The sequence below is a fragment of the Aotus nancymaae genome, unplaced genomic scaffold (assembly GCF_030222135.1).
Source record: "Aotus nancymaae isolate 86718 unplaced genomic scaffold, 86718_ANA_hifiasm-v0.15.2.pri h1tg000030l, whole genome shotgun sequence".
NCBI lineage: Eukaryota > Metazoa > Chordata > Mammalia > Primates > Aotidae > Aotus > Aotus nancymaae.
The window spans coordinates 2,999,849-3,012,051 of NW_026988443.1; the positions used below are offsets into that span (position 1 = coordinate 2,999,849).

At 45.8% G+C, this 12,203-nt stretch overlaps 1 protein-coding gene across 1 annotated transcript in view; it reads left to right on the top strand.

The window, feature by feature from the left end:
• The window catches only part of LOC105706660 (ATP-binding cassette sub-family C member 11), a 66,195-nt gene that overhangs the window by 29,583 nt on the left and 24,409 nt on the right, over positions 1-12,203 (top strand). The window contains exons 12-17 of the mRNA XM_064383012.1: positions 732-856; positions 2,834-2,906; positions 6,140-6,343; positions 8,661-8,795; positions 8,869-8,971; positions 10,204-10,293. Of these exons, the coding sequence (XP_064239082.1) occupies positions 732-856; positions 2,834-2,906; positions 6,140-6,343; positions 8,661-8,795; positions 8,869-8,971; positions 10,204-10,293 (730 nt within the window). The remainder of the gene's footprint in view (positions 1-731; positions 857-2,833; positions 2,907-6,139; positions 6,344-8,660; positions 8,796-8,868; positions 8,972-10,203; positions 10,294-12,203) is intronic.

Below are 12,203 nucleotides of genomic sequence, written 5' to 3' on the forward strand. Positions count from 1 at the left end.
TGGCTCCAAACCAGAAGTAAACCTTTCGGGGTACAAAAGAGAAAAGAGCAAGAATGATGAGGTCCCCTGTTGGGATGCTGCGGATGAGTGTCCATCTCTATTTGTTTTTAACATGTTTTTTTGAACTTATGTAGAAAAGCAGGAAGAACACTACAGCAGAGATTCGGATACCCACCACCTGGATGCAGCAGTTGATAGTTTTTGCATATTTACCTTACTATATAGACATAGATTTTGTAGAATGCTTTAAATTACAGAGGTTTAACACTTTCCCTTCTAAATACTTCATCATGATGTCCAAAAGTAAGAACTTACCTAACCGTGGTAACATTATCCTACCTAACAATAATAATTCCATAATACCCAGGCATGCTCAGAGATGGCCTGGATCTTTCCGTGTGCACAGTGAAGACCATGAAGGCACTGGCAGCTAGGGAATGGGGCTGGGACAAATAAGAAGAAAAAATATATGGGGAGTCTTTAGTGCAGACCTTGGATTCAGTCCAAGGAGGACCTGGTGGGGCCTGACTCCAGCTGCTTCCACATGTTCTCATGGCTAGCCCCTGAGACTCACTGATGGGCCTGGCAGGGCCACGTTAAAAGTCCCTTTTACCTAGGAGAGCTCCCAAGGTCCTGGAGGGCAGTGGGGCCCTGGGCACTGTGCCTGCTGAACCAGGCAGGCTCTGTCCCTTGGCCCGCCTGGTCCTGAGACTGGACTCATTCTGCTGCAGATGCACTTGCTTGAGGGCTCGGTGGGGGTGCAGGGAAGTCTGGCCTATGTTCCGCAGCAGGCCTGGATCATCAGCGGGAGCATCAGGGAGAACATCCTCATGGGAGGCTCATATGACGAGGCCCGGTAAGCTCCTGGTAGGGGAAGGGGAGAGCATGGGGCGTGTGGCTGGTCTGGGGGCACCTCCAGCTTCGAATGGTAATCTGACAACTGCTAACACTTGTGTGCTCCACTTACACACATTACCATATTCACTTCTCACTGATTCATTTTCCAGATGAATCAGCTGAGGCCCCAAGAGGTTAAGTAATTTGCCCAAAGTCACCCAGGTGGTGGGATGTGATAGAGCCAGGATTTGAATCCAGTTGCTTTCAGAAACTTCATGCTTAACTGTTACGCTATATTGACTCAAAATAGTCAATACACTCTCCCCCTCCAAAATTGCTACATTAGAACTTCATTTGTATTTATAAAATCTTGGCCCCTAAGTGAAAAGGAAAACAAATGTGAGCGCTGAGACTCTGACACTTTGAGGAAACGGGTTTGAATCTGTGGCCCCGTGGATCTCCCAAGTCTTGTCCACATCCCTCCTTTCCCTCTATGGCCTCTTCCTGCCCCAGAATCCTGGGGTTAACCTGCTCGAGACATGAGCCTGGGTGTCATGAGTGAAGCCTGTTCAGTGGAGGATCCAGGCAAACTGCCCTGGATGCTATAGCTATGCTTCCAACTGTGGTGGACTTTACCTGTGACTGTTTGCTTGGTTTTGCAATCTGCCCCCAGTAACAGCATAGATATGGAGGTGTATGAACTGGCTGTCTCTGTCTAGTTGTCTTGTGGACACCTCACAATCATGTCCAATACCAACTCATGAGCACCCTGCCTGCCCAGCCAAGCCTTGCACCCCAGGAAGGCAGAAGCCTCCTTCTCTGGTTCCTTCCACATCTAATTGGTCACTGATCGTGAATAAGTCTGTCTCCTATATATCTCTTGTATGTCTCTCTTCTCCATCTGTGCTTCTAGTGCGTTCAGCCTGTGAGCTCTTGTTCGAACAGTTCCCACTGCCCCTGCCCTTGGGTCCCTGTCTCTAATCTCCTGCTCTGTTCCACACCACATAAGATTATCTCCAGGGCAACGAGAGCAAGACCCAGCTCTCATCTTGTCATTGCTCTTTTTTACGGTCTTCTGTGAGACTGACAGAACTCATACAGAAGTTTTGAAATATCTTTTAAAATAAAATGCACCTACCCTTTGACTCAGCAAATCCACTGTTAGGTATTTAATGTGTAGATATTTTCACCCATGAAAGCAAAGACCCATGTACAAGGATGTTCCACACTGCATTGCTCACAGGAGCAATAGAAACAATTCGAATGTCCATCACTAGGGCACTGGTTAAATAATTTATGGTACAACCTTATAATGGAACACTACAGTGCCATTAAAACACTATAAACCTATACATGCAGTACACATCCATATATGACTAGATTATTTCTGAATAAATACATAAGGCACTGTAATAGTTTTTTTTTTTAAGATGGAGTCTCACTTTGTCTCCCAGGCTGGAGTGCAGTGGCGCAATCTTTGCTCACTGCAAACTCTGCCTCCTGGGTTTAAGTGATTCTCCTGCCTCAGTCTCTTAAGTAGCTGGTACTACAGGCACATGCCGTCACATCTGGTTAATTTTTGTATTTTTAGTAAACACGGTGTTTCATCATGTTGGCCAGGCTGGTCTCAAACTCCTGACCTCAAGTTATCTGCCCGCCTCTGCCTCCCAAATTACTGGGATTACAGGCATGAGCCACCATGCCCAGCTGATAGTAGCTGCTTTTGAGAAAAAAACATGAAGGTCAAAGATGGGAAAGGGAACTGCTTTTCACTGCATCTTTTTGTTCTGGTCAAATATTTACTAAGAGCATGTATTAATTTAAAAGAAATGAAAGAGGGAAGGAAATGAAAAAAGCCTCCAGTGGTATACCATTTAACACAGGATCAAATCTAAGTTTCTTAGCTTTAAAATTAAGACCGTTCCTTTCAACACTGGGAAGGGTGATGGGCAGGAGGGCTGGTCCCCTAGGTCTTACAGCTCCCCATCCTTTGCAGATACCTCCAGGTGCTCCACTGCTGCTCCCTGAATCAGGACCTGGAACTTCTGCCATTTGGAGACATGACGGAGGTGAGTGGGAGGCGAGCATGTCTGCTCTGGGTAATGTTGGTGATCTTGTGTTCCTGCTGCCTCCCCAGGCAGGGAGGGGAGGGATCCCAGCTCTTCCTCCCAGTGCAGCTGGAGTTTTTTCTGCAGCTTCTGCTTCAAAACCAAGAACAATGCCTCCCTCATTGAGGGAGTTTGGGGCTCACCATATAGAGGGGGCTGGAAAGGAAAGAGGGTACCTTACCCCACTAAGGTGTAGAGCTGACCTCAAGCTCCTTCTGAAGCAAGAACGGAGACCCTGTGAAGATGAGAAACGCCCCATCACCCCTGCCCCACTCTGGCCAGTGCAACATCAGCCATGACCCGCAGGGGCAATTCAATTTCTGACTGTAACATTTTCCTGATAATTCACAATCCTTCACATCTGCAGCCACCTTAATTCACATACAATCCCTCACCCAAGATAAAAGTGACATTGTCTTCCTAATTTTAATGATCTAATAATAGCTCAGTTTGTTGAACATTTACTACATGCAAGGTGTTATTCTAGCGACTTGAATGTAGTGTCTTAGGTGAGTCTCACAATAACCTCAGCAGCCTCAGGAGGGCAGTCTTTTAAGTCTTCTCCTTGTTGTTCTCCCCCTTCCCCTTCTTCTCCTCCTCCCTCTCCCCTTCCCCCTTCCCCTTCTCCTCCATCTAACCCTCCCCCCGCCTCCTCCTCCTTGTCTTTCTTCTTCTTCTCCTCCTCCTCCTCCTCCTCTCCTTCTTCTTCGTCCTCTTCCTCCACCTCCTCCACTACTACTCCTTCCCCTCCTTCCTCTCTTTCTTCTTCTTCCTTCTTTCTTCTTTCTTCTTCTAGAGGGAGTCTTGCTCTCTCTCTGTCACCCAGGCTGGAGTGCAGTGGCGTGATCTCCACTCACTGCAACCTCCACCTGCCAGATTTAAGAGATTCTCCTACCTCAGCCTCCCACATAGCTGGGATTACAGGCATGCACCTGCAGGCCTGGCTAGTTTTTGTAGTTTTAGTGGAGACAGCGTTTTGCCATGTTAGCCAAGCTGATCTCAAACTCCTGGCCTCTTGTGATCCTCCCACCTCAGCCTCCCAAAGTGCTGGGATTGCCCTATTCTTCTTTTAAAGCTGGGACTATAAATCCTTGAGGGCAGAGAGTTCAGTTATCTTATTCAAGGTTGTTTCTTCACAGGAAGAACAAGGTCTCATCTGTAAAATGGCATAAATAAGAGTGCTCACCTGATTGGGTTGCTTTGAGGTTTAAATGAATTAATACAAAATGCTTTGAGAAGTGCCTGGTATAGAATAAGTATGAACTATTATTGTAAGAGCATGGTGGGCATTGAAATAAGTGTTTGGTGAGTAAGTAAATGAATGATTGGGGAAACTGGGCTTTGGCCAAGTCAAGCGGCTTGTCCAAGGTCACACAGTGGTGACCTGGAGCACGGCAGTGACATGAGATTTCTCGGCCACCTTTTCAACTCTGATTTTGTTTTTTTTTTTTAGATGGAGTCTCGCTCTGTCAGCAGGCTGGAGTGCAGTGTTGTGATCTCGGCTCACTGCAACCTCTGCCTACCAGGTTCAAGTGATTCTCCTGTCTCAGCCTCCCAAGTAGCTAGGATTACAGGCACATGCCACCACGCCCAGCTAATGTTTTTGTATTTTTAGTAGAGACGGGGTTTCACCATGTTGGCCAGGATGGTCTTGATCTCTTGACCTCGTGATCTGCCCGCCTCGGCCTCCCAAAGTGCTAGGATTACAGGTATTAGCCACTGCGCCTGGCCAACTCTAATTCTTCTCTATAGAGACTTCAAGCTGTCAGGGTAGAACAGGAACTAGGACTTAGACTTCAGCTCCCACTTCCTTAGAGCTAAAAGGAGGGGTGGGCCAGCTGACGGCTGCCTGGAGTGCTAATGTGCAAAACATGCTCGGTAACTCAGGTTTCCACCCTCAACTCCACACAGCATGTACCGTGTAAGTTGGTTCTTGCTCCTTGCAGCCATTGCAGCTCTGGTCTGTTGAGTAGGTGCATATAGTGCAAATAGCCTTGGATGACACCCCTAACCCAGACCACCAGTCCCATGAGTTGACAGGTGCTGTCAATGGAGATTTAAAACCTGAATAAGGCCAGGTGCAGTGGCTCACACCTGTAACCCCAGCACTTCGGGAGGCCAAGGTGGGAGGATTGCTTGAGCCCAGGAGTTTGAGGCCAGCCTAGGCAATATAGTGAGACCTATCTCTACAAAAAAAGCTTAAAAACATTAGCTGAGTGTGGTGGCACACGCCTGTCATCCCAGGTACTCGGGAGACTGAGATGGGACGATCGCTTGAGACCATGATTGCTTGGGTCACTGTACTCCAGCCTGGGCAACCAAGGAGACCCTGCCTCAAAAAAAAAAAAAAAAAAACCAAAAACTAAAAAACAAATAAACCTGAATAATATGTCAGACAGTGATTTTTCTTGGGAATGAGTGATTTATTTTATTATCTAAATTTTTAATAGTTTCATGTTTGCCTCCTAGAAGTTGATAGGTTTAGAAAATTTGTATCTAAGTAGGAGTTACTATTTTTTAATAGTTATATATCTTTTCATTTAGATTCAGGGGATACATGGAGACTTACAAGATTTTTAACTGAGAAGCAGTTTATTCATCCCCTCCTAACCACATTTTTAAAAATATTTTTATTGATGCATAATGTTTGTACATGTTTTTTGGGTACCTGTACTATTTTGTTACATCCATAGAATAAGTAATGATCCAGTCAGGGGATTTAGGGTGCCCAGAATCTTCAGTATTTACATTTCTGTTCTGCTGAGAACTTTTCAGCTCCTATCTACTAGCTATGCTGAAATATAGAATACATTGTTGTTAGCTATAGTCACCCTACTCTGCTATGGAACAGAACTTACTCGTTTTGTCTAACTTGATGTTTGTATCTATCAGCCAACCTCTCTTCATTCCCACCTCCCTTCCCCACCCCAAAAAATCCTTTCTAGTCTCTGGTATCCATCATTCTACTCTCTACCTCCATGAGATCAGCTTTTAAGCTCCCACCTATGAGTGAGAACACATGAGAGATATATGTATTTTGAAGTGCCAGGATGCCAAATTGTCAGGTATCCTGGAGTGTGTGCATATCTTGGTCTGTATTGAGGGGGTTCTGTTCGCTACATCTGCCCACCCATTTGAGTGCAGCTGGCTGTGCTCGCTCTCTGGACATGGTGCCTTTTACTGCCTGTCTGTAGATCGGAGAGCGGGGCCTCAACCTCTCTGGGGGGCAGAAACAGAGGATCAGCCTGGCCCGCGCTGTTTACTCCGACCGTCAGCTCTACCTGCTGGATGACCCCCTGTCAGCTGTGGATGCCCACGTGGGGAAGCACATCTTTAAGGAGTGCATTAAGAAGACACTCAAGGGGAAGACGATCATCCTGGTGACCCACCAGCTGCAGGTGAGCACCCCTCCAGGACTCTGTGATTGATGGATAATGTAGATCCTCAAGCCTCTGCCGTGTCAGAGCGTGATTCAGTAACAGCCTCCCGGCAGCTGTGCTTATCTCAGGTTAGACTCCTCTGTATTTGGGGAGGGTTGTAAAGAACTTGGATTTCCTCTACTTGCCACACAGAGGAAGCAAACTGGTAGAAGATTTTTGTGGCTTGTAAAAATTGAGAACAAATTTTACAGTCTCCTGAATCTTCAAAATTTTATGGGTAGACCCATGATTTTCAACTTACAAAAATAAAAACAGACCAGGCATGGTGGCTCACGCCTGTAATCCCAGCACTTTGCGATACCAAGACAGGAGGACTGTTCGAGGCCAGGAGTTCAAGACCCGCCCAGGGAATGTATAGAGACCTCCCATCTCTACAGAGTTTTTTTTGTTTTGTTTTGTTTGAGACAGAGTCTGGCTCTGTCGCCAGGCTGGAGTGCAGTGGCGCAATCTTGACTCATTGCAACCTCCATCTCCTGTGTTCAAGCAATTCTTCCACCTCAGCCTCCTGAGTAGTTGGGATCACAGGCGTGTGCCACCGTGCCCAGCTAATTTTTGTATTTTTAGCAGAGACGGGGTTTCACCATGTTAGCCAGGATGGTCTCGATCTCTTGACCTCATGATCCGCCCACCTCAGCCTCCCAGAGTGCTGGGATTACAGGCATGAGCCACCGCGCCTGGCCATCTCTACAGAAATTTAGAAAATTATTCGGGCATTGTGGTACACCTATGGTCCCAGCTACTGGGGAGGCCAAGGCGGGAAGATGGAGACCAGTTCAAGGCTTCAGTGAGCTGTGATAGTGCCACTGACTCCAGCTGGGACTACAGAACAAGACTCTGCCTTGAAAAAAATCAATCAATCAGTCAATAAAAAAGAAAAGAAAAAGAAACCATCTCTCAGAAAATAATTCCCCATCTCCTATTCTTAGATTGAGAGCCACCTCAGTGTGTTTTCTTACTGACAATAACCGCAGTGCGATGGGTGCTTCTGGCGCTGCTTCAGGTCATTTTCCCTTGAATATTTTCATACATGGCATTGGCCACAGTGCCTTATTATTTTCTCTCCTGCTTCTTCTTTTGTTTGTTTTATTCTTGCTCCTGATTTTTGCTTTACTGTTTTTTGTGCTTTTTTTATTTTTTGGTATAAAATATTTAAGACCTAAATCCAGTTTAGAAAATAATTAATAAAAACCCACATATCTACCGCCCAGATTAAACAATAAAACATTGACTCCACTCTCAAATTCTGTTCCAGTTCCTCCTTCCTGCTCTCTGACTTTGCTGTTTATTGTTTCCATGCGTGTTTTCATACTTTTACAACATATGCATGAATCTCTAGACATGAAGAAATTCCTTTTGCATATTTTTTAACTTTATATATTTTTTACCTTTTGTGCCCTTCGGTAATTTCCTTTTTTCCCTCAACATTATGTTTTTTGGAGATCTTCCATGTTGATACTTGTAACTTTTTTTGTTTTTTTGTTTTGTTTTGTTTTGTTTTGTTTTGTTTTGTTTTGTTTTGTTTTGAGATAGAGTCATACTCTGTTGCCCAGGCTGGAGTGCAGTGGTGCCATCTTGGCTCCTGCATCCCCCACTTCCCAGGTTCAAGCAATTCTCATGCCTCAGCCTCCCACATAGCTGGGACTACAGGCGTGTGCCACCACGCCTGGCTGATTTTTGTACTTATACTAGAGACAGGGTTTTACCATGTTGGCCAGGCTGGTCTCGATCTCCTTACCTTGGGTAATCCCCCTGCCTCGGCCTCCTAAAGTGCTGGAATTACAGGCATGAGCCACCACACCAAGCCTTGTAACTTTATTTAATTCTCACTGGTATAGCATTCCAATATCTGAATATTCCAGAATTTTCTTCTCCAGGATGAACAGTTGTTTCTTATTTTTCACTTTTCCAAAAAATACTTCAGCATACATCTTTCTACATGTATCTTTGTAAACATGTTTGAAAGTTTTTTCAGGTGGGGTTTTAGGAGTCAGATCATTGGTTCATAATTGTTCAAAAATCTTCCATGCTACTGGATCAGTCAAATTTTTCTCCAAAGTAGTTGTACCAATGTACAATCCTCCTGATAGTTAATGAGAGTTCCTTTTACCTTGGATCATCATCAACATTTGGAGTGGTACAACTTTTAAATGTCTGCTAATCTATTGGTATAAAATAATATGTTATCGTGATTTAAATTTACATTTTCCTGGTGAATAATAAAATTGAATATCTTTCCATGTGCTTACCGAACCCTTTCTTTCTTCTGACTGTCCAGTACTTAGAATTCTGTGACCAGATCATTTTGTTGGAAAATGGGAAAATCTGTGAAAATGGAACTCACAATGAGTTAATACAGAAAAAGGGGCAATACGCCCAACTTATCCAGAAGATGCACAAGGAAGCCGCATGGGTGAGTCCCGCCCCGCCACCCTCACTCCCCACGGTGGACGCGCCTGCACTCAGGGCCTGTGCTCTCTCCCCAGAACATGTTGCAGGACACAGCAAAGATAGCAGAGAAGCCACAGGCGGAAAGTCAGGCTCTGGCCACCTCCCAGGAAGAGTCTCTCAATGGAAATGCTGGTAATGGTGTGGTGGGAGACAGGGCAAGAATGTCTGCATGCCTGCCTGGGTCCTCCCGAGGTCCCAGTGTTTCTTCTTCCCCCAGACTGGGCCATGTCCTTCAGTGTCTGAGGCCCTAAGCATTCACATACACAGGTTCCGGATCCAAGTAGTTGAGGGCCATGCGGTGTAGACTGGTGGGCGCAGCCTCCCGAGTAGCTGGGATTACAGGCACGTGTCACCATGCCTGGCCAATTTTTGTGGTTTTTTTTTTTTTTGAGACGGAGTTTCGCTCGGTACCCAGGCTGGAGTGCAATGACGCGATCTCGGCTCACCGCAACCTCCGCCTCCTGGGTTCAGGCAATTCTCCTGCCTCAGCCTCCTGAGTAGCTGGGATTACAGGCACGCGCCACCATGCCCAGCTAATTTTTTGTATTAGTAGAGATGGGGTTTCACCATGTTGGCCAGGTTGCTTTCAAATTCATGACCTCAAGTAATCCACCCATCTTGGCCTCCCAAAGTGCTGGGATTATAGGCATGAGCCACCACTCCTGACTCAGGAAGAAAACCTGCTCCAAAAATTTCCATCCTGGTGTAATTTCCCTTAGGATTAAAATTCCAGCAAAAGAGCACTCTTGCAAATATTGGGGTGTTGTTATTAGAAGGGAGAATACTAGGCAGCAACAGCAGACGGTCACTGTTGTGCTGGTTGTTGCTATGATTATCATCAGAAACATCTATGGGCATCTCCAGGTACTGGTTTTCAGGCCAAGCTCAAGGCCAAGAGTCTACCTGGGCTGGTGTGAGGGCTGTTTTCTGAGGCATTGTCTCAGAACCATATGGTTGCAGGGCATCTTAGCAACCCTCTCAGCTTTCCATCTTTTTAGATGAGGAAGCAGAGAGGCTAAGTGATTTGCCTGAGATTGCCCCGTGTCATGGTGACGGTTCTGGGACTCAGGTTTTCTGGTCCCAGGTGGTTTTCTTCATTCTTCCCTGCGTTTCTCTCAGCCCATCACACACAAGTGAGACCCCACAGTCCTTCCAGAGTTTATGGAATGGCTAGGAATGGATCCCTTTCCAGGCTCTGGAGCCCAGGTCAAAGGTCTCTTTCAGCAGAGTCTTCCATGAAAAACCTTAGATATAGATGGGGTCCTGAAGCTGGAAGGTGAAGAAGCTGGCACAGGATCGAAGCCTGGGACAGAAGGAAGGAGATCATGTGATTGGCAGGTGTAATTTTCTCTTCTTCTACCCTGACCCAGTGCTGGAGCATCAGCTCACAAAGGAGGAGGAGATGAAAGAAGGCTCCTTGAGTTGGAGGGTCTACCACCATTACATCCAGGCAGCTGGAGGTACGGTCCCCATGCCAGCCCAGGGCTCTCTCTTGGAGTAGCCCTAACCTCCAAACTGGGTCAGATTGGAGCATGTGAGGTCATGTGAAGTAGACAGGTCTGGAGGAGCCATGGTGTTTATTGGCCTAACTTGCATAAACCAAACTCTACTGTTACAGCAACTCTACCACCAAAGTTAAGGTTGGAAGTTATATTTTCATGTACATACTTTATTTCTGTGTTTTTCTATTTTTTTTTAAAGAACAGAATAGAGATGGGGTCTTGCTATGTTGACCAGGCTGGTCTTGAACTTGTATCCTCAAGCAGTCCTCCCATCTCGGCTTCCCAAAATGCTGGGATTACGGGCATGAGCCACCACAGCCTGCCTCATTATTTCAGTGTTTTTCAAACTCTGGGCTCTGCTTCCCTAATGGGTTTTACAATCAGCTGAGTTTAACATGAGCAGCACTGAAAGACATGAGATAGAATTGGATAGAAAATAGCGGCCACATTGCATAAGGTCACAGTGATGGGACCGTTATTTTGGTGTGACTTAAAATTTCTTAATTTTTATTTCTTAAGGCGGGCAGAAGGCAATTAGAAGTTCAAAGCTACTGTCTTGTTACATGGTAGTCAGTATATGGTGCTGTACTTATCAAGTAATATAAGAGGTTTTTGAGAGTAATTTTGACTCCATGAAACTCATTACTCGTTGTTGACATTGGAAGCTGACCCTTGTGTAAGATGTGTCTCCTGTCTGCATGCCTGGGGGATGAAGAGGTAGGCTGCATACACAGGACACCATCCCCATCCCATCCACCGTGGGTATCCTGTAAGGAATAACCCAGGGCCTGCCCAGAGCAGGGAACAACAAATGCTTCTGAAATGCATGAATGGATCTGTGTTTTTACAAAGTGCCGACTATGTTCCAGGCACTGTGCCAAGCTCTGGAGGGGAGAGGGTATAAAGTCATCTAAGAACCAACCCTGGAATCTAGCTGGAGAATTAAGACATTACTTCCATCAGATGGTGAGAGAGATCTCTGTGGCCAGGGAATCTCAAATCTCATCAAAGAAGAGATAGCCCTTGAAGACGGGGTAGAATTTGGGGAAAGACTGTGGGCCGGGACATGTGAGTACGAATAGGTGAGAGGAGTGCTAGAGCAGGAGGCAGTGCTGGGAGACGGAGTGCACCCTGCCTCATCCCACCCTTGACTGCTGCGAAGCCCAGCTCTGCCACTCACCAACCCTGCGACTTTGGGCAACTTAGTTCCCCTCTCAGATTCACTTTCCTCATTATATTAGCCTATTTATGCTGCTGTAACAAAATATATTAGACTGGGTAGTTTATAAAGAACAGAAATTTATTTCTCACTGTTCCAGAGGCTGCAAAGTCCAAGATCAAGGTGCCTGTCAATTCAGTGTCTGGTAAGGGCTCGGTATCTACTTCCAAGATGGCGCCTTGAACACTGCGTCCTCCAACCCTAGAGGGGATAACTGTTGGATCCTCACATGGTGGAAGGGACCCAAAACCAGGGAGGCAGCTCTCCGAAGCCTCTTTAAGGGCATTAATCCCACTCATCAGGGCTCATCCTCATGGTCATCACCTCCTAGAGGTCTCACTTTCTAAAACCATTGTCTTGGAAATTTGGTTTCAACATATGAATTTTGGAGGGATACATACATTCAAACACTAGCAGTGGTGAAAATTGGGGCAGGAATTACTAATTCAGAAATAATGCATATATTTAATACTATTCCTGGCATATAGAACATAATAGTACATAGTACATAGCATATAAAAGGTAGCTGTTATTATTATTTATAAAACTCAACCTGCAGGACCTGCATAAGGTGAACTAACTTCTCTAGATTACTGCCCTGTGCCAGGCACGGGCTGAGTGCTTGACACACGTTATCTCATATCATCTT